Raw genomic sequence first — 20,472 nt, 5'->3', positions numbered from 1 at the left:
GAATGCTCTGAGCATTCCTCTCAGGCAATAAATCACATGCACCTAAATCCCTGTCCTGGGCTCTGCTTCTAGCAAACATGACCTAGGACAGCAGTAATAAATCAAATTGTATTTACCCTAGGGAGACAATGTCAACCAACATCTTCATATGGAATCATTTTATGATTATGGCATAAAACACTACAAACATTTAACCTCTCAAATTTTCATAAACACCGTAGGTTTACACTGAAGCATAAGGCCTAGTGGGTATATACAGATACAGATAAAAACTTTTTTGAATAACAATTTTGACAATTTCATGAATACATGCCTTGAAAAGTACTGTATTTTAATAAGGATACTTTCCAAACACTTAAGAGAATAAAATGACAAATGATGACTATGTCATCATACTTCATAAAACAGTCTTCTGCATGATTTCAACCAAAGTTTTTCCCCTCTATCATTTCACCAAAAAGTTGCCTGGTGCAATTTCTAGCACCCTCTAGTGGCAAATTACCCAAGAGAAATAGAAATGACTCCTTTAATAAATAAAATGTGTTTCTGAACACCCTGCAGTAAAGATTAAAAATAAAAATAGAAAAGGCTGTCCCATCAGGGATGATTTTCACTGAGTCTGGGACAATGAGTAAAGCATTACCAGAGTCACCATTTCAAAGATGGCACTTTAAGACTGAGGTAAGCAACCAAAAGGTAAGTCTCTCTACTGGATAGATAAGTGTGTTCATGGAATAGCTTGCAAGATCTGCTATTGATTAGATGTCAGGAAAAAAAAAAATCCACACGGCAAGGAAAAAGTGACCTTCTTATAAGGGCACCAGGGACTGAGGTAGGCACAAATGTTTGTTGCTCGTCAGACGTTCGTGGTGGCAAGGCACTGTGAATTCCTATACTCTGCCAGTACTCATTCCAAGGTTTCATAAGCCCAGGAATAATTCTATATTAAATGAAGACCAGATTCTTATTATTCAACTTGCAAGTTTGTGTGTAATGTATCTTTTTTTTTTTAATGCTCACTACTCTATCCCCAGCACCCAAAACAGTACTTGCCTCTTGATAAATACATGTGAATGAATGAATCCCGAATGCAATGGGAATGAACTGAAAGTTGTTTTTTTTTTTTAAGATTTTATTTATTTGACAGAGAGAGAGACAGAGAGAAAGGGAACACAAGCAGGGGGAGTGGGAGAGGGAGAAGCAGGCTTCCCGCTGAGCAGGGAGCCCAAGGTGGGCTCAATCCCAGGACCCTGGGATCATGACCTGAGCCTAAGGCAGATGCTTAACGACTGAGCCACCCCGGCGCCCCTGAACTGAAAGTTGTAAAAAGAGAAGTGACAGGTCTAATTTTGTACTGAAGATTGGCCACTCCAGCTGCAGTGTGGAGAACAGAAGAGGAAGAATCAGCTGAAACCTGGGAGATTTGTGGTGGTCGTATTTCCCTCTTGCTGGACATATTTTAGGCTTTACAATAAAATATTTGTTAAGAAATAACATTCACTTACATATCAAGCTAATCTGACACCTTGGTAATGCACTATATTAGCTCATTTAGAAGCTCGGCTTCTTTCCCTTTCAGTTACATAAATAGCTGACGTTTTTACAGCATTTACTATGTGTCAGGCAATCTAAATATTTTATTACTCATTTTCTGTATATTATAACATAAGATTGTCAACCTAAAGTACAAAAAGGGTGTTCAGAGAGGCGGCTGGGTGGTTCAATCAGTTAAGCGACCAACTCTTGATTTCGGCTTAGGTTGTGATCTCAGGGTCGTGAGATCAAACCCTGCATCAGGCTCCACGCGAGGCATGGAGCCTGCTTAAGATTCTCCCTCTCCCTCTGCCCCTCCCCCCAACCCCACCCACTCATGTACACATGCGTTCTCTCCCTAAAAAAATAAAAAATAACTTCAGTCGAAATTACTCCCAGATATGCTAACAGAGTGAGTGACTATATGAAAAAACTAATTATCCCTATGAACAAGTCCTAAATAATTTTGTTTTTCTAATTTAGGGTACAGCTTTACAGTAGAGTTTCCTATTCAATAAATAACCACAACTGATGGTTATCTAGCAATTGGCAATTCATATCCATTCTTTTATTAATCCTATAACAACATTATGAGATAGGTATTATTGACTTATGTCAATAGGGACTTAGGCTCTCAGAGTTCAAGGGATTTACCCAAGGAACTCAAGTAGGTGATGATAACATCAAGATTCAAACCTGAATCTTGTAATGGCATCCTGGATACCCAAGTACTTCACAATTATGAATGCACCAAAACTGGAAGATGAAATCAACTCAGCTGCACCCTTTATGGTTGGTTATATGGCAAATTTTATTTATTTATTTTTTTTGGCATAATGACAAAAGATCTCCAAAGTACAGGATCATGTATAATGAACAAAGAAAATCCAAAGAGAATACTGAAGTCTTTTAGCTAAGACCATCATGCTCCACTAAGCATCAGAAATACTAAGGCACACAATGGGTACACTTAAAGACTTTCTTCACCTATATTGGACACATGTCTTAGAGAAAGCAAATGGTTAAAAGTAAAGCAGCAGAAAAGGAGAGAAATAAAAACAGAATCAGTATTCTCACAAACAATCCAAAATTTCATCACGAAACAAGATAACACTTGATTCTTGAACATGGGTTTGAACTACAACGGTCCACTTATAAATGAATTCTTTTAAATACAGTACAATACTGTAAATGTATTTTCTCTCATATGATTTTCTTAACATTTCCTCTAGCTCACTTTATTGTTAAATACACAGTACATGATACATATAGCACACAAAATATGTGTTAATTGATCATTTACATTATCAGTAAGGCTTCCAGTCAACAAGAGGGTATTAGTAGTTAAGTTTCTGGGGGTTCAAAAGTTATACCTGGGTTTTCAACTATGTGCACCCATCCCCCACATTTTTCAAGGGGCAAGTGTAATTCTAAAAGATGAACCAAAGCTATTTCCTGGACTTGGAAGTATCAATCTCAAAAATAATGCTAGAGATAAGAGTATGAAATATATACTATTAAACTATTATTATGCTTTATACTGTTATAAGCTATGGAGACGGGGCAGGGCAACAGAGATGGACAAATATATAGAGATGATCCCAAGAGCTTACAATCTAAAAGAAAAATAGCATATATGAAGGAAAATTCAGAGAACCACTCATTGCTGTGTTCTCGGCAAAGGACTTTCAGTGCCCCAATGCAGAGAATGAATCAATCTGAGCAGTATTTAGACAGGCAGAAGAGAAGAAGAGCACAAGGATAATGGGAACAAGATAAGACAGAGCATCAGAATATGGGAAAAAGGATGCATCATTGTAGGGGAGTAAAAGAAAATTAACCAGACTAGAAAGTAGATGGAATATCAGGGTAACTGGACAAAAAAAAAGACAACAGAAAACAAAGCTAAGCAAGGATTTGGATTTGAATTAATTAACTGGGGAAAAAAAGGCACTATAAGTTTTAAATAGGAGAATAGCATAATAATGTTGAATTTTAATGAGGACGCATACCATTTATAACAGAATATATGTAAAACGCATAAAATGGAAGAGAGAACTTGCAGAAAGGCAGAACAGTTAGGAAAACCCTAACAACAATCCATGTACAAGGTAATACGAGTGACAGCACTAGGAACAGAAAAGGTCAATCCAAGGGTCATTTTGAAGGAAAAATTACAGGATTTTGTGAGAAACAAGAAATAAAAAGAGAAAAAAATAAAAAATTACTTCCAAGTTTCTATCTTTGGAAACTGATCAACAGATCAGTGACCGACCAACAGAAACAAGATAGCTGAAAAGAGAAATAAATCAAAGTCTGAGTAAAAGAGAGATTTTTATTTTTATTTTATTTATTTTTAAAGATTTTATTTATTTATTTATTTGAGAGAGAGAGAGAGAGAGAGCATGCACGCGAGTGGGAGGAGGAGCAGAGGGAGAGGGATAAAGCAGACTCTGCATTGAGCATGGAGTCCAATGTGGGGCTCGATTCCATGACCCTGAGACCATGACTTGAGCTGAAATCAAGAGTCTAATGCTCAACCGACTGAGCCACCAAGGTGCCCCAAAAGAGAGATTTTTAAATGAATATTACTTGCATTTAAGTATGAGATCAAAAAGCAAATCTTTGATATTGTAATATTCCACAAAGTCTTCAAGATATTGGATGAACAGCATTTTATATAGTTCAAAATACATAAAAATTAATTCATCAGAAGAATTTTCAGTTTCACTTCCAAAGAAAACCTGGCATGACACATAAAGACATCTGATGAGGCTTTTCTATTATTCTAAGTAGTGCTGGAAAAAATTATCTTAAAAAGGTAATGAAACTGAAAGATTAGTGGTGAAATTTTTGAATAAAAATTGAGATTTTATTATATTCATAAGAAAAGTTTCCACCTACTCCATTTAGTCATCAAAAATGTGATTTTAAATACCTACAATGACATCTTAGTTACTCCATGTTCTCATAAGAACAAGCACACTGTCAGCTGACAAAAGGAAAAGCAGTACCCACAGCTAACAATAGACCAATAATATGACAGTGAAAAAGCATGAAATGAAAATGCCAAGGTAAAACATTACTAACAATCTCTTTCCTCACCTTTGCAAACCTGTCTTAAGGACCTGCGATCATACCACTCAAAAAGCTGAGGTAGATAACAGGACAAAGTATTAATTGTGTTGAAAGAAAGTATACACCAGGTTTGATTTTATAAATTTGATATTAAAAATCTTACATGTTCGGAACTGGCCTCTAATTTTTCTTCCTCATATTCTCTTAGTGGTTTTTGGAATCAAAGTTATACTAGCCTCATGCAATGAACTGGAAAGAAGAATCCCACTTTTTCTATTCTCTGAAAGAGTTTGTGGAAGATTAGAATTATCTATGTCTTGAATGTTTGGCAGAACTCATTCTTAAAACTCTACCAAGTGCTGTCCTAACAAGAAGATTTTTACTTACCAATTTCTTTAACGGTTATAGGATACTAAGGTTTTCTATTCTTTTTTCAATTGGTTTGGAAATTCACACCTTTCAAGATTTGTGAGGAGATTAAAGTTTGAGGAATAGTACCTCAGAACACTAATTCCTATCACCTCCCAAACTGTATGATATTTTTGTCCAATAATTCAGTTTCCTTTTTTTAACCCCACGATTTCAACATTACAACTATGGTTTTTTAGATTTTCTTTACCCACCAAACCTTTTTGCATCTCAGAAACTCTCCTGAGATTACTTTCCTTGTCCCTACATGGAGATCTGTTAGAAATTCTTCTAGTGAGGATGTGTTGGTGGAAAACACACTCAGCTTCTGTGTGTCTCAAAAATAGTTTTGTTGGGTATAGAATTCTAAATTGACAGTTATTTTCTCTGGGCATTCTGCAGGTATTCTTCTTCTCTTCCAAGGCTTTCATGGTTGCTGCTAAAAAGGCATCTGTTTGATCACTGTTTTTCCTTCATAAATAAGTCTTTTCACTCTGGCTGCTTTTAGGATATCTCTCTGTCTCTGGTGCTCATCCCCTTCTCTATGATGTATCATGTAAAACTTTCCGTTTGTCTGTCTGCTTGTAAATTGTTCTGTTTCTTCAATCTGTGAATTCATATTTTCAGTCAATCTTAGTAAATTCTCAGCTACAACCCCTCCTCTATTAGCTCCTTCTGGGATTCTGATTAGACAAATTTGTACCTTCTCTCTGTCCTCTACGTCTTCATCTCTCTCTTATAAATGCCATCTCATTTTTCTCCATTTTATATTCTGCATATTTTCCTCAAATCCATCTCTCAATTTGCTAATTCTCTTTAGCTACATCTCATCTGCTAGTAAACCATCTACTGAATTTATAATTTGAATTATTTTTCACTTCTAGAAGTACTATTGGTTCTCTTTCAAATCTGTCTAGTCATTTTGTAGTATGTCTTTTTTCCTGAATATTACCATCAATGTTCTAATTTTAAAAACCATATAAACATATATATCATATTTCATACCTAATAATTCTAACAGTCTGGTGACTTGCTTCTTGGATGCTTGTGATCATTCACAATTAAGATCATGTCTACAAAACTTCCTTCAGTACTTCTTTATGGTCTAGGTAACAGTTCATTCTTTCAAAGAGGACTTACATTTGCTTTTCCTAGGCACCTGGGAATACTACCAACTCGGTACTACTGTAAACTAAATTCTTACCTATTTTTTTTCTTTGGGATCATACAAATGTGTACAAATTCAAGCTGCAAACCTGCACAATGCCTGGCTTTTGTTGTGAATGCTCAGGGAAGGCTTTTGTTTATTTTTTTAATTCTCTTCACCCAGAGCCAATGCTGAGGCAGAAAAATTTCCTCTGCGGCTCCCTTTGCAGGCTGCATTTTCTTACTTAGTCTTTTTCTAAGCAGTAGTCTTCTCTACTTCTTGGGAGCCTTAGATGATATCTCTCATACCAAGCATAAAAATGGGAAATCCAAAGAACTAGCTCACAATTTACTGGTAGATTTCCCCAGAATAACCTCTGCCTTCAGGGAGCTTATGCATTCTCTAGATTCCTGCTCCCACTTTCTTATTGGATTCCAAGGATTTTCCTTATTCTTACCAGCTGACCTATACCATCGAGTAGACTTTCTTTAGAGGCATTTTATCCAGCACTTTAGGAGTTTAAAAATGAGGGGGATTTTTCAGGATATGCAAGCTGTCATCTTATCAGAAAGAGAACATACACTGCCTTTCTGTTTCTACTTATGTATTTGGAATATACTGCCAAATATAAAATTGACAGATCAAGGAACAGAATTAGTTTCATGGGTTTTGTTACATGCTATAAAATTCAGTGATGAGGGTGGGGTGGGAGGGATGGGGTGACTGGGTGATAGACACTGGGGAGGGTATGTACTCTGGTAAGCGCTGTGAATTGTGCAAGACTGTTGAATCTCAGATCTGTACCTCTGAAACAAATAATGCAATATATGTTAAGGAAAAAAAAAGAAGAAGAAGAAGGTAGCAGGAGGGGAGGAATGAAGCGGGGGAAATCGGAGGGGTAGACGAACCATGAGAGACGATGGACTCTGAAAAACAAACAGGGTTCTAGAGGAGAGGGGGGTGGGAGGATGGGTTGGCCTGGTGGTGGGTATTGAGGAGGGCACATTCTGCATGGAGCACTGGGTGTTGTGCACGAACAATGAATCATGGAACACTTCATCTAAAACTAATGATGTAATGTATGGGGATTAACAAAAGAATAAAAAAAAAAAAAAGAATAGAGAATCCCATAAATAAATAAAAAAAAAAATTCAGTGATGAAAATTAATTAATATCACATTTTAACAGTGGCTTGAGAAGATTTGTAGATTCCAAGTCTATTTTGCTTCAGAGAAGTTATCTAATAATATTAAATAAAAGTTTTTTGGTTTTGATGATATCTGGAATAAAACATGATCTTAGTCTGATTTGTACAACTTATCTTCTAAAAGAACAGCTACAATGTTGGTAAGGATGTAGAGATACTGCAACCCTCACACACTGCTGGTGGGAATGTAAAGTGGTGTGGCCACCTTAGAAAAAGTCTATAGTGGGGCGCCTGGGTGGCTCAGTTGTTAAGCATCTGCCTTCGGCTTGAAGGGTCCCAGGGTCCTGGGATCGAGCCCCCACATTGGGCTCCCTGCTCCATGGGAATCCTGCTTCTCCCTTTCCCACTCCCCCTGCTTGTGTTCTCTCTCTCACTGTGTATCTCTCTGTCAAATAAATAAATAAAATCTTTAAAAAAAAAAGAGAGAAAAAGTCTAGTAGTTCCTCAAGAAGTTAAACATAGAATTATCATCTGAAATGGCAATTCACTACTAATATATCCCCAAGAGAAATTAAAACTTATGTTCACCCAAAAACTCATATGTGAACACTCAGAGCAGCATTGTTCATAATAGCTAAAAGGGAGAAACAACCCAGCAACTGATAAATGGATAAACAAAATGTGGTATATCCATACAGTGGGATATTATTAAGCCATAAAAAGGAAAGAAGCAGCGATCCATGCTACAACATGGATGAATCTAGAAAACGTTATGTTAAGTGAGAGAAGCCAGACACAAAAGACCACCAATTACATGATTCAATTACATGAAATATCCAGAATAGGCCAATAAAAAGATAGAGAAAATAGGTTAATGGTTGTTTAGAGCTGGGAGGATGGTGATCTTGGGAGGTAATAAAGGGTTCACAGTTTCTTTTTGAGATAAGGAAAATGTTCTAAAATTGGTTGTGGTAATGGTTGCGCAACTCTGTAAATATACTAAAACCACTGATTTGTACACTTTAAATGGATGAATAATAAGGCATGTGATTACACTGCAATAGGGCTATCAGAATAAAAACCATGCAGATAAAACAAATTCTGTGGCTATAACATAAATTGACCTGAAAACCCTTCGACAAAACGGCACAAGCACTATTTCCAAGGAAATCCAGTCACCGTACAATTGTGACCCCTTTTCTCCTTTGAGTTGATACTGCCTTTGAAAGAGGAAGCAAACGTAAGGATAAGAGACATGATTTTGGTATTCTGAAAGCATGATTTCTTAGGGATATGGTAGGGTGAGGCTAGTTTGCTTTAAAAATACATCTTTACAAATGATCTGAAGGAGAGAATGCACACACAGTAAAATCTCCCAAGCTGACAATTATACGATACTCTTCCTGACAATAAGACACTTAGTTGATGAAAATAAATCATAGGGTTTATTCGCTGGCAGCTGTAGAAGGTGGCTCTTACACAATATGCTAAACTACTCAGGAAAATTATGAAGAGCTTGCATGGCAAGGCCCTAGGCGTGAAGGCTCAACACCAAATGACCTAAAGACAAATTACATATACATGAGTATGGGAGGGCAGTGCCTGGGACTGATTTTGGAAGCCCAGGAGAAAGGATTTTTCTCCTGCTAGAAGGCGTGGCCCTTCGGAAATTATGGGCGGATACGCTCATATGAACAGCGGCAATCCCTCCTGTCAGGGGCTGGGAATCCAGGAAGGTATACAGGCCCCTGAGAGTGTGAAGCTAAACTCTAGTGGGGAAGAAGAATGGTCTATCCTTTGAGGCTGTCTCCCGACTTCCAGGAAAGAGACAATAGACCTGCTGAGGATGGGGGGGTACAAAAAAAAAGGAATTAAAATCCTCCTTTTCACTTCTACCTGGAGGATGAAAAATAAGAGTCTCGGGGCACCTGGGTGGCTCAGTCGTTAAGCGTCCGCCTTCGGCTCAGGTCATGATCCCAGAGTCCTGGGATCGAGCCCCGCATCGGGCTCCCTGCTCGGCAGGAAGCCTGCTTCTCCCGCTCCCGCTCCCCCTGCTTGTGTTCCCTCTCTCGCTGTGTCTCTCTCTATCAGATAAATAAAATCTTTTAAAAAAAAAAAAAGAAAAGAAAAAGAAGAGTCTCAAGTTCTCCCTGCGGTGTAACTGCAGAACAACAACATATTCCAGAGGGAGAGCAGAGGAGAGGAGGTGCACTCCTGGCAAGACCAGCTACGTAACTGGTGGGCCTGCTGCCAAATCAAAGTGTGGGGTGCCTTGTTCACGAATCATTTAGAATCTCAGAACAGTGACAGCAGAGCATTACACCTAACATGGGGCTCTTCTGAGTGTGGGGATGGCTGCAACTACATGGGCCATACGCCCAGGAGGCCCTGACTCTTGAGCAGCAAGAACAGCAGTAGCAAAAACTCAGGAGGCACAGAAGAAAGCCAAGATCATCGAAAAGCCTAACACCTGAGACAGTTACCATTTTGGTGTATATTCCAGAGAATTTCATATATACACATAGACTGTTGGCCCTGGAACAACATAGGTTTGAACTGCATGGGTCCACTTGTACATGGAATTTTTTGGATAAATACAGTACAGGACTGCAAATATATTTTCTACTTCTTACTATTTCTTAATAACATTTTCTTTTCTCTAGCTTTCTTTATTGTACGAATACAGTATAGAATACATACAACATACAAAATATGTGTTAATCGACTGTTTATGTTATCGGGAAGGCTCCCAGTCAACAGGACGCTATTAGTAGTTAAGTTCTGGGGGAATCAAAAGTTACCCACAGATTTCCAAGAGTGCAGGGGATTGGTGCCCGTGACCCTCTGTATTGTTCAAGGGTCAAGTGTACATGGAGACATTGATTCATACCATTTTTTATTTCACAGACATGGTATAGTGTACATTCTCTGCTGTAGCCTTTTTTTTAAAGCTTATTACAGTATGGAGAACTTTCAAAAATGTTAAATACAGACCATTTCATTCCAATTGTATAGATTATAGAACATAAAGATCCATGTTCCATTTAACCAAACTCATATTGGTAAGGTTTCTGAAGGGTCTTGGGTTTTTCATTATTAAACATGATGACCACTGGATATGAATAAAGTGGAATGAGGACTGAATGAGTTAAATCAGTATAAAGTATTTCACAGAGTACTTGGCAAGTCACAAGCTCTCTATAAATGTTAGTGATTTTAGTATTGTGTCCTATGTAAAGACTGAACTAATTTACATTCCCAACAGCAGGGTAAAAGAAACTGGTTTTCCTAAATCTTTGCCAATTCTTCCAAATTTTCCCTTTTGTATTTCTTCTATGAATCATTTGTTCGTGTTCTTTGACAGTTCTCCTATTGGATTTCTTATGCTTTTAAATTTTTAACTGATTTCCATATTAAGAATATGAGTCCTTTGTCATAAGAATAACAAACACTTTTTTTTTGGCTTAGAAAAATTTTTTTAAGACTTACCTCCAGTTCCTAGGACCTTGAGGAGCTCAAAATTTTCAATCCCCACCTTCTCTGCATGTCCTGTTAAATTAGCTAAAAAAAGAAAGAGAAAAAAGAAATAATTAAGGGGATCAGTAACAGGAGGGGGCCCATGGGGGCTTCTGAAATACCAGCAATGTTTTATTACTTGACCTGGGTGGTTAAGCCAGGGTTCACTTTATAATTATTTGTTAAACTATAGGAGCTATGTTTTGTGCAATTTTCTGTATGTCATATATTACAGGCAAACTTTTTAGAATTTAGTAGCTATATCATTTGTACCTGAAGTTAACATAAAAATAAAGTGTTAATAGACTCACTACTGATCAAGATAATCTGAAAATAAACACAAATTCCAATAAATAGCTAGATATGCAGTACAAAGAAAACTGGACAGATTTAGACAACATAATCATTAGTTAACAAATATGTATTGAGCGTCCACTAAATATCATCCCCAGCATCTAAGCTGGGTTCTACTCCCATTTCTTTCTTTCTTTCTTTTTGTTTTTTTAAAAATTTTATTTATTTATTTGACAGAGAGATAGAGAGCACAAGTAGGCAGAGAGGCAGGCAGAGGGAGAGGGAGAAGCAGGCTCCCTGCCGAGCAGGGAGCCCGATGCGGAACTCGATCCCAGGACCCTGGGATCGTGACCTGAGCCGAAGGCAGCCACTTAACCGACTGAGCCACCCAGGCGCCCCTCTTTTTTTTAAAAAAAAGATTTATTTTATTTGTTTATCTTAGAGAGAGAGCACGAGCAGAAGGAGGGGCAGAGGGAGAGGATCTCAAGCCCGTGCTGAGCGCAGAGCCCAATGTGGGGCTCAATCTCGCAACCCTGAGATTATGACCTGAGCCAAAATCAAGAGTCAGACGCTCAACCGACTGAGCCACCCAGGCACCCCTCTACTCCCATTTCTGCCACTAAGCACCTGCCACTAAGCACCTGCACCTAGGCACATGATTTAGCCTGCATTAGTCATTTAACTACCCTGTGTCTCTGTTCCCTCATCTCTGAAATGAAAGCACTGGTCTCAATTAACTCTAAGATCTCTGCCAGCTCTAAAATTTGTTTCAAAGTATAAACTATTTAAAAACATATTCTATCCTAAATAAACAAAATTAGGATATCGTATGAAGGAGTATTTTCCCAAGTATATTCCTTTGATTCTGGTCCTATCCTACAAGATGTCAACAGATGTTATATTTGGGAGGAAAACATGCTTTCAAGTCAAAAAAACTTGAAATGGTTGGCTTAAACAAAGTTAATTGGGTTTCTTTACTGCTGAACTTCACAGATGAAAATCTGTATGTGAATCTTCAAAACTGAGATACGTATTTGTCAGATTTATTGGATCCCCAAATTATTTTTTATGGTAATACCTATTAATATTATGTGAACCAGCATTCTGTAGATGTGGTTAACGTCAGGCTTGGCCCAAATCCTAGTTTTACCACTTAAAAGCCATGTGACCTTAAACAAATTACTTAGCTTTTCTTTGTCTCAGGTCGCCTCTAGTGTAAAATGAGGATAATAAAAATACCTACCCTCAAAGCATACTGATGTCTGCAATTTGCTTTGAAATGCATTAAAAAAAATAAGATGGATTAATGGATGAATATAGGTATGGATAGATATGTGATAAAGAAAAACAGATAAAATGTTTATTACAGAATCTAGATAGTGTAAGAGTGTTCAACATGTCATTCTTCCAAATTCTCTGTATATTTGAAAATGTCCATAATAAAATGGCAGAAAATAGAATAATACCTACCTCATAGGGTTGTGATGAGGATTCAGTGAGTTAAATTCATACAGAGCTTGCTATATGCCATAAACATTATTATAAGCGTTTGTAAGTAAACAATGCTCTGGGCCTACAACTTCAAGAAAATCAGACCCAACTAGGAACTTCTAGAATTAAAAGTTTCAGGGCGATAAGTGATTTCAGTGTCCTTCCAAAGTTTAACTAAATCCATAGTTAAAATTTTTTTAAATTGTGGTCAAAACCACATAACATAAAATTTCCCACCTTAGCCATTTTTTTTCTTTTAAAGATTTTATTTATTTATTTGATAGAGAGAGAGATAGCGAGAAAGGGAACACAAGCAGGGGGAGTGGGAGAGGGGGAAGCAGGCTTCCCGCTGAGTAGAGAGCCTGAGGTGGGGCTCAATCCCAGGACACCAGGACCATGACCCAAGCCGGAGGCAGATGCCTAACGACTGAGCCACCCAAGCGCCCGCCCCCCGCCAAGCCATGTTTAAGTGTATCATACAGTGGTGCTAATTATATGTACTATGTTTACAACAGATCTCTGGAACTTTTTACATTTTGCAAACAAACTCTATACCCATTGAACTTAATCTATTAACAATTTAATGTAATTGTTGAGATGGTTGGATTTGGGTCAACCATTTTATTTTATTATTTGTTTCCAACTTGTTTTTTTCTCTTTTCTTTTTTAAAGTTTTATTTATTTAATAAATCTCTACACCCAATGAGGGGCTCGAACACATGACCCTATGACTGAGTCGCATGCTCTTCCAACCAAGCCAGCCAGGTGCCCCTTGTCTTTTCTATTGTTTGTTCCCATGTTTCTACTTTCCTGACTTAAAACAACAACAACAACAACAAAAGATACCACTTAAATGCTTTTTAGAATTTCACTTCAATTTTCACATTGGCATTTTAGCTCTACTTCTTTGCGTTATTAGTGTAGTTGTTGCCCTAAGGATTACAGTATACATCTTTAATTACGCACAGTCCTCTTATAATTAATACTGTACCATTTCCCTAAAAATACAGAAACTTTGCTATCATTCTTCATGGACTACAGATACATATTAAATGGAGTTAATATCTTCGATATATGCTATATATGCACAACTTATATGATTTAATAAAGACAATAAGAGGAAAGACAGAGGCTTTCCCTTTTCTGTAGATATTTCTCATTTTTGATGATCTTTTTTTTATCTTTTCCAAAGATCCAAAATTCCATCAGGTATAAGTTTCCCTCAGCCTTGAAGAACTTCCTTTGACATTTCTTGTAGTGCAGAATTCTCTTGAGTTTTCTTTTATCTGAAAAAGCCTCTGCCTTCATTTAAATTTTTTCACTGAGGTACATTCCCTAAGACTCACCCTTTTAAAGGGTACACGTCCATGGTTTTTAGTCTACTTACGGTTGTGCCACCGCCACCACTAACTAATTCTGGAATCCTCTTCATTTCTGAAGGGTATTTTCCTTTGATAAGGAACACCGGGAGGACAGGCTTTTTTCTTTTCTTCCGGCACTTTAAACATGTTCTTCCACTCTCTTTTGGCTTCCGTGGTTTCCGAGGTGAAGTCAGTCATTAAATGGATCATTACTCCTCTATTAGAAATGTTATCATTTTTCTCTTATTGCTTTCAACATTTGCTCTTTATCTTTGGCTTTCCGAAGTTTTGCCATGATGTGTCTCAATGTGGACTTCTTTGGGTTCAGTCAGCCTGGTATGTATTCACTGAGTATCTTGAATCTGTGGGTTTCTGTTTTTCATCAAATTTGGGGAATTTCTGCTTTAACTTTTCAAGAAATTTTTTCCATCCTATTCTCTCTATCCTCTGAGATTCCATTTCCGTGCATGCCGGATTGTTTAATTCAACCTAAAAGGCCTCTGAGACTGTTCATTTTTTGCTCCAATATGTTTTCTCTCTGTTCTTCAAATTAATTTCTATTGCTCTGTCTTCAAGTTCACGTACTTTTCCTTCTGCACCTCTATTCAACTGTTAAATCCATCTACTGAATTATTTCAAATATTGTATCTTTTTATTCTAGAACTTCCATTTGGTTCTTTCCCATTGTTTCTATTTATCTGATAGAATTTGTTTTGTTATTCACTGAGAGCATGACATTTTATTTCACTGAGGATATTATAACAGCTGCTTTAAAAATCTTGTCTGCTACTGCCAATATCTCATTCATCTCAGGGTAGGACTCAGCTGATTTTCTTCCTCTTCAGATATGTTCCATTTTCTTGATTCTTGTAGAAATGTTAATTTGTGAAGACTATGAAATTATTTTTTTCTCCAGTGAGAGCTGTTTGTTTTGCTCAGCTGGCAAATATCTTGGGTTGGCCTAAACTGTAAACTCTTTTTCTTAGGAGGCAGCTCCAGTCCAGTTCAGATTTTTTGTCTTCAGCTGAGCTGTTCCAAGTCCATTGTACTCATGCATGGCTCAGAGGCAAGAGATGTGTGCTCACAAAGGACTCCCCCTCCTCTGGCTCTTCTTCTGGGATTTCTCTACTATCTTCAGTGATCAGGGCTCTCTGGTTTCAGTTCTAGTCACCCTGGCCAGAGAGACTATTGTTTTTCCACCAGAGTCTCCAGAGTACAGACTGTACTTAGCCTGAAGCTAAAATCAGTGAAAAGGCAAATTTACTTCTTATAGCTTCCTTCCTTCTCTCCTCTATGTACTCCCGAGTAGAGCCTATCTGCTTCTGTTCACTTGCTTTTTATATTAAATCCAGGTTTCACAGTTGTTTTCTGCAAAGGAATTCTCCAGGAGGGGGTCTTTTCTGAAATTACGAGAAACAAAAGTCTTCCTTCATACAGTCAACAGGATAAAGGGAAGCAGAATATGCCACCCCCAAATATGCCACTTTGGCATGTTGATTCTTTTGAAATAAAGTTACTTAAGAAACAGCCTGAGAAAGGAGGACACTGATCTCCTCTGCCCCCCCCCCGCCGAAAGCAAGGAAATAAGTCTCTCATTTGAAAGGTACCCTCCCTGTACCAGGAGGGTAGAAGGCATCCTTATTACCAGAAATAGGGGATTTGGGGCCCAGAAAGCTATATAAACAAACTTTGTTACTTCCTCATTAATTTACTATCTCAAACCCAAACCCTTCAGTCTTACCAATTTTTCACAAAGCTACCTGCTTTGGTGACTTCTTTGAGCCTCATATTTGTATAGGCTCCTATACATACAAAATTAAATGTTTTTTCTCTGTTAATTTGTGTTATGTCAATTTAATTATTAGGCCAGCCAAAGAACCTAAAAGAAAAGAAGGGAAAGGTTCTCTTCCCCTGCAATTATAAAGTTTCTACTTTACTGCCCTAGCAAGTTAACTTCAAAGAGTAAAATAAAATTAAAAAGGTGATTTGATATAAGCCATCTCAGGGGTCTTGAACTTAATATCCATATAACTCTTTTACATTACATCTGTTAGGCAAAGTAAGTAATCAGACATATGGAAGCAGATCAATAGAAAGCTCTATCAATATTTAGGCATGGGGAGAACTTATTATAAAGATCTTTTTCATTGTGTTAACAACAAAACACATAAAAACAAATGGTAAATGGGATACTATATAGAATCCTAAGCACTGACAAGCACATATTCGAACATGGGAGTCTAGGTATCTAAATGGTTCTCATTTCTATGCTATTACTTGTTATTATAAGTAGAAGCCTTTGAACATGAAAGTCTAAAAATAAACTACATTTCTCTTAGTTAAATTGTTAACCTCAGATCAAGAGCTCAAACTTCCCAGCAACACCACCACCATTTATTAGAACAAGACTTAAAATATTTACATTTTGTATTTCACCCTGGAGGTGAAGTAAACATCAGCCAATTACAGAAATCTGCATTTCTGAGTCATTACATGCCTTAGTGAAGTCCAAAATGTACGCTGATCAGATGGTGAGAAGGTACTCCACGCCTGGGGCCAGACTGTACCAGAAATAAGCCTTTACAACTGACAGACAGGACTGTCCATTGTTTTCCCTCATATGTAAAAATAAATGACACTTTATTGTGGTTGCAGGAGCTCCTTTTCCTGTGTCAGGTGAGCCTCTGCCCACCCCCTGTCTAGTTCTCCCTGTAGGTAAGAGACGTTACTAACCTAATTATTCAAGAGCCCAAAATCCTGACTGGGCACAGTTAGCTGTAGGTGGGGTCCCTGTGTTAAAATAAGTCTCCACCCAGGGTCTGTGTTACTGCCTCAAACTCTTGGCCTGGCCTGAGCCATGGGGGCCCAACGGCCATTCTCTTGCACTTTCCTTTTACTATACAGCAGTCCCTCCTTAGCCGCAGCTTCACCTCCTGCAGGTTCAGTTACCCAGGGCTTCAGTTACGGGCAGTTCACCACTGGCCAGGGGGGCAGAGGATCCTCCTTGTGATGCATCCTCAGAAGGTCACACTATGTTACAGTGCCTGCATCATTCACCTTACCTCAGCTCATCACGAAAGCATTTTATTATCTCACACATCATCACAAGAAGGAGAAGTTCAGTACAGTAAGATAGTCTGAGAGAGAGACAATATTCACACAACTTTTGTTTTGTTTATTTAATTATATTGTTTAACTGTCCTGATTATTAGTGTTGTTGATCTCTTATTGTGCTTAATTTATAAATTAAATTTTATTATAGGTATGTATGTATGTATAGGAAAATGCATAGTATATAGGAGGTTTGGTACTATGTGTGGGTTCAGGCATCTGCTGAGAGTCTTGGAACGTTTCTCCTGTGGCTAAGGCGGGGGGACAATTGTATTCAGCAGTCAACAAAGCAGATTCAGAGGTTCACTTACCAGTTTGTTCTCCCTTCCAACCTTCTAACTCACACACCTCAATATGCTGGTCTCAAAATGGTGATTAGATGAGGCTGGGAGGGAAGCAGGAGTCCTGACTTAGGCCTTAAGCCTGAACTACTTGCACCAAGGCACTTTTAAGGAGAATTCTACACTAATGTGCTAGAAGTTTGCACAGCCTTTATTAATGTGGCACTCTGAGTCCCACGGGCTACTGTATCTTGCAGACTCAGGACTCCACGGGGAAGAGTATATTGGCTGGGCAGAGTTTGGGCATTTCTGGATTTCTGGCTATAATGACTTGGCACCAAAACCTTACCCTCAGCTCCTAATTTCCAACTAAAAGGATTAACTCCTTTCCACCGAAACAGTGCCTCATGAAAACTCTTCACAAATATGCAAAATAACCAAAGAATATCAACAAACTTAGACTAGAGCTATTTAGTCGGTACATAATAGTACTACCAGGCCAGTTGTTGATATCTGGCAACTCTTGTGATGCCTACACCTCTTGAGTTGTTAAATATTAGTAAGCCTGGATTAAAACAAAGAAAATATTTCTAAACTTTTCAAGGTCTACATTAGACCTATCTCTACAGTTAATCAGCTTAGACAGTCTCCTCTCATCAAAAGCATTTATAGTTTTTTACATTAATGCATTGCTCAGTTTATTCATTTAGAAAAGATAGGTGTGAACAGTTGTAATGCTTTCATAAAGCAGTTGTCACCAATTTTTTTCTTATTAATATATTAGAAACTACCCCATTGAAAATCCTTTACTTCTTCATTGGTGTTATTATCCTATAATGCGTTCTTCCTGGTTAGGAAATCACTTTTAAAGCTGAATTTCACAAATTCTTTTACAAGAAGTCAATGGATCTTTTAAAAATGTTTGCCAAAACTCAAATGAATTTCAATGTTTAACAGATTCTCTTTAGAAAAGTCTGAATTATTAATAGCTCTTAAAGGAAAAATCTTGTCTTACAATGAATATAAAGTACTTGGTTTTTTTACACTACAACTGGATTCCTTTGGCTCCTCAAATAATAATATGGTTATGTGCCCTGTAGAAAAATATGGCCGATGTAATTTTTTAAATAAGAAATTTAGAAAGACCAAGTAATTGTCTTTTCTCCCAAATTTAAATAGCTTTGTTGCTTGTTCTACTATTATTATAAAATAATCCTGCTTTGTGGCTTTAAAAAAATAGATATAAATATAAATAGGCTTAAAGTAGACCTTGAAAACCTCCCTTATCCCCACCAAAGATTACTATTATTATTTCCTTGGCATATTCTTCCAGGATTTGAGCCATAAACCTATGAATGATAACTGGCTTCTTAACCCAACTTTCTAGGCAATTCTACTATCAAATGTAATTTGTAATGCAGACTATCTATGACCATTTCTTTTAAGTTGATATGTTTAAGTCAGAACTTCCCAATTTTATGGAGGAAAACAATCAGGAAAAACACATTTTTCATTCTGTTGCCATAGTTTCTGCTAAGCTGCACAAATGTAATTGCTCAGAGCATGTGCCGAAATCATTTGATTAGATCCAATAATTCACTTGTATTAAAGCTAAGAAAAGGCTAAATTTAAAGCACTTTTACAATTAAAGTAGAATAAAGAAGAGGAATAATACCTCTGAAGCCATTTCAAGTAAGTTGTTAGCATATGAGGGAGGTACTCATATGCCAGATTTTATTCAACGGATTAATCATTTATTAAGCTTGCAACAAGCTACAAGAAATGTAATTTATTAGAAAGGATTACGGAGTCTATGGGCAATAAGGGGACTATCATTATCACGTGAAACTACTTAAAAATGCTCATTGAGAATACAAGTTCTCATTTACTCATTTAACAAATACTTACTGGGTACCTAGGGACACCTGAGCCAGCTGTCAGGTCTTAAAGAAACAAAGGATTTGAAAATGTGAGAAAAGCTAGGGCCTCTGGGCTAGAAGAGTATCTGGAGCAAAAGCATAAGTTGGAGGGGCGCCTGGGTGGCTCAGTCGTTAAGCGTCTGCCTTCGGCTCAGGTCATGATCCCAGGGTCCTGGGATCGAGCCCCGCATCGGGCTCCCTGCTCAGCGGGAAGCCTGCTTCTCCCTCTCCCCCTCCCCCTGCTTGTGTTCCTGCTCTCGCTGTGTGTCTCTGTCAAATAAATAAAATCTTTAAAAAAAAAAAAAAAAAGCATAAGTTGGAATAAGTACTTTCCTAGCACAGAATAAGAGGATGGTCCTAATTAGCTATGATGGGCTTATGTGGGAAAAACAGTAAAAGTACTACATCAAATAGGGACACAAAACTAGCTGATTCAAAACCTAGAATGCCAGACTAATTAGTTTGAGTTGACTCCGTAAGCAGCAATGGCTCTTGACAAGATGAAAGTAAGGTTTTAGAAAATTACTTTGGCAATGGTGTGCCATATGGATAGCAGCAAAGAAGGACTAAAGCTAAAAGGGGGAGAGGTTAATGCAATCAGCTAGATGTGTGCTAACAAGAATCTGGTCTGAGTAGAAACTAGCATAAAAAGGAAAGACGAGCCTAAGAATCACTGCAATATCCAGTTCAAAAAACACTTGCTGAACACCTAACTTGGGTGCTGAGACCACAAAAGCAAAGAGGACAGGGCCCCCACTTTGAAAGATAAATAAATTGAACTGTGTTTCTTTTTTCGCCCCCATGGGCCCCATATCTAAAGTATAAGAAATGAGGTCCCTTGGGTGGCTCAGTCAGCGTCCAATTCTTGATTTCAGCTCAGGTCGTGATCTCAGCGTCCTGGGATAAGCTCCCCGCACGGCGCGGAGTCTACTTCTCACCCTCTCCCTCTCCTCCCGCTCACATGTGCGTGCTCTCTCTCTCTCTCTCTCTCGCTCAAATAAATAAATCTTTTTTAAAAAGTACAAGAAATGAAAGTCTGGTAAATGGTAGTGTTACTGATGAATTTTATTGAAAGGGGAAGTTGAAAGGGAAGGTTGAAAGGGGAAGTTTTGGGGTTTCAACACTGATTTGGGAGTGATGGCAGGGCATCCCAAAAAGCCTGCCGTGTAGACAGTTCTAGACAAGG

The 20,472-nt window shown here is 37.9% G+C and overlaps 1 protein-coding gene across 1 annotated transcript in view; it reads right to left on the bottom strand.

Moving 5' to 3' along the window:
- The window catches only part of RPS6KA5 (ribosomal protein S6 kinase A5), a 193,420-nt gene that overhangs the window by 130,329 nt on the left and 42,619 nt on the right, over nt 1-20,472 (bottom strand). Inside the window, exon 2 of the mRNA XM_081830060.1 lies at nt 10,803-10,874. Within this exon, the coding sequence (XP_081686186.1) occupies nt 10,803-10,874 (72 nt within the window). The remainder of the gene's footprint in view (nt 1-10,802; nt 10,875-20,472) is intronic.

This window comes from Leptonychotes weddellii, chromosome 9 (genome assembly GCF_054177405.1).
Source record: "Leptonychotes weddellii isolate Sample4059 chromosome 9, ASM5417740v2, whole genome shotgun sequence".
In the NCBI taxonomy this organism is placed as follows: Eukaryota; Metazoa; Chordata; class Mammalia; order Carnivora; family Phocidae; genus Leptonychotes; species Leptonychotes weddellii.
This window is presented reverse-complemented; position numbering and strand designations above follow the sequence as displayed.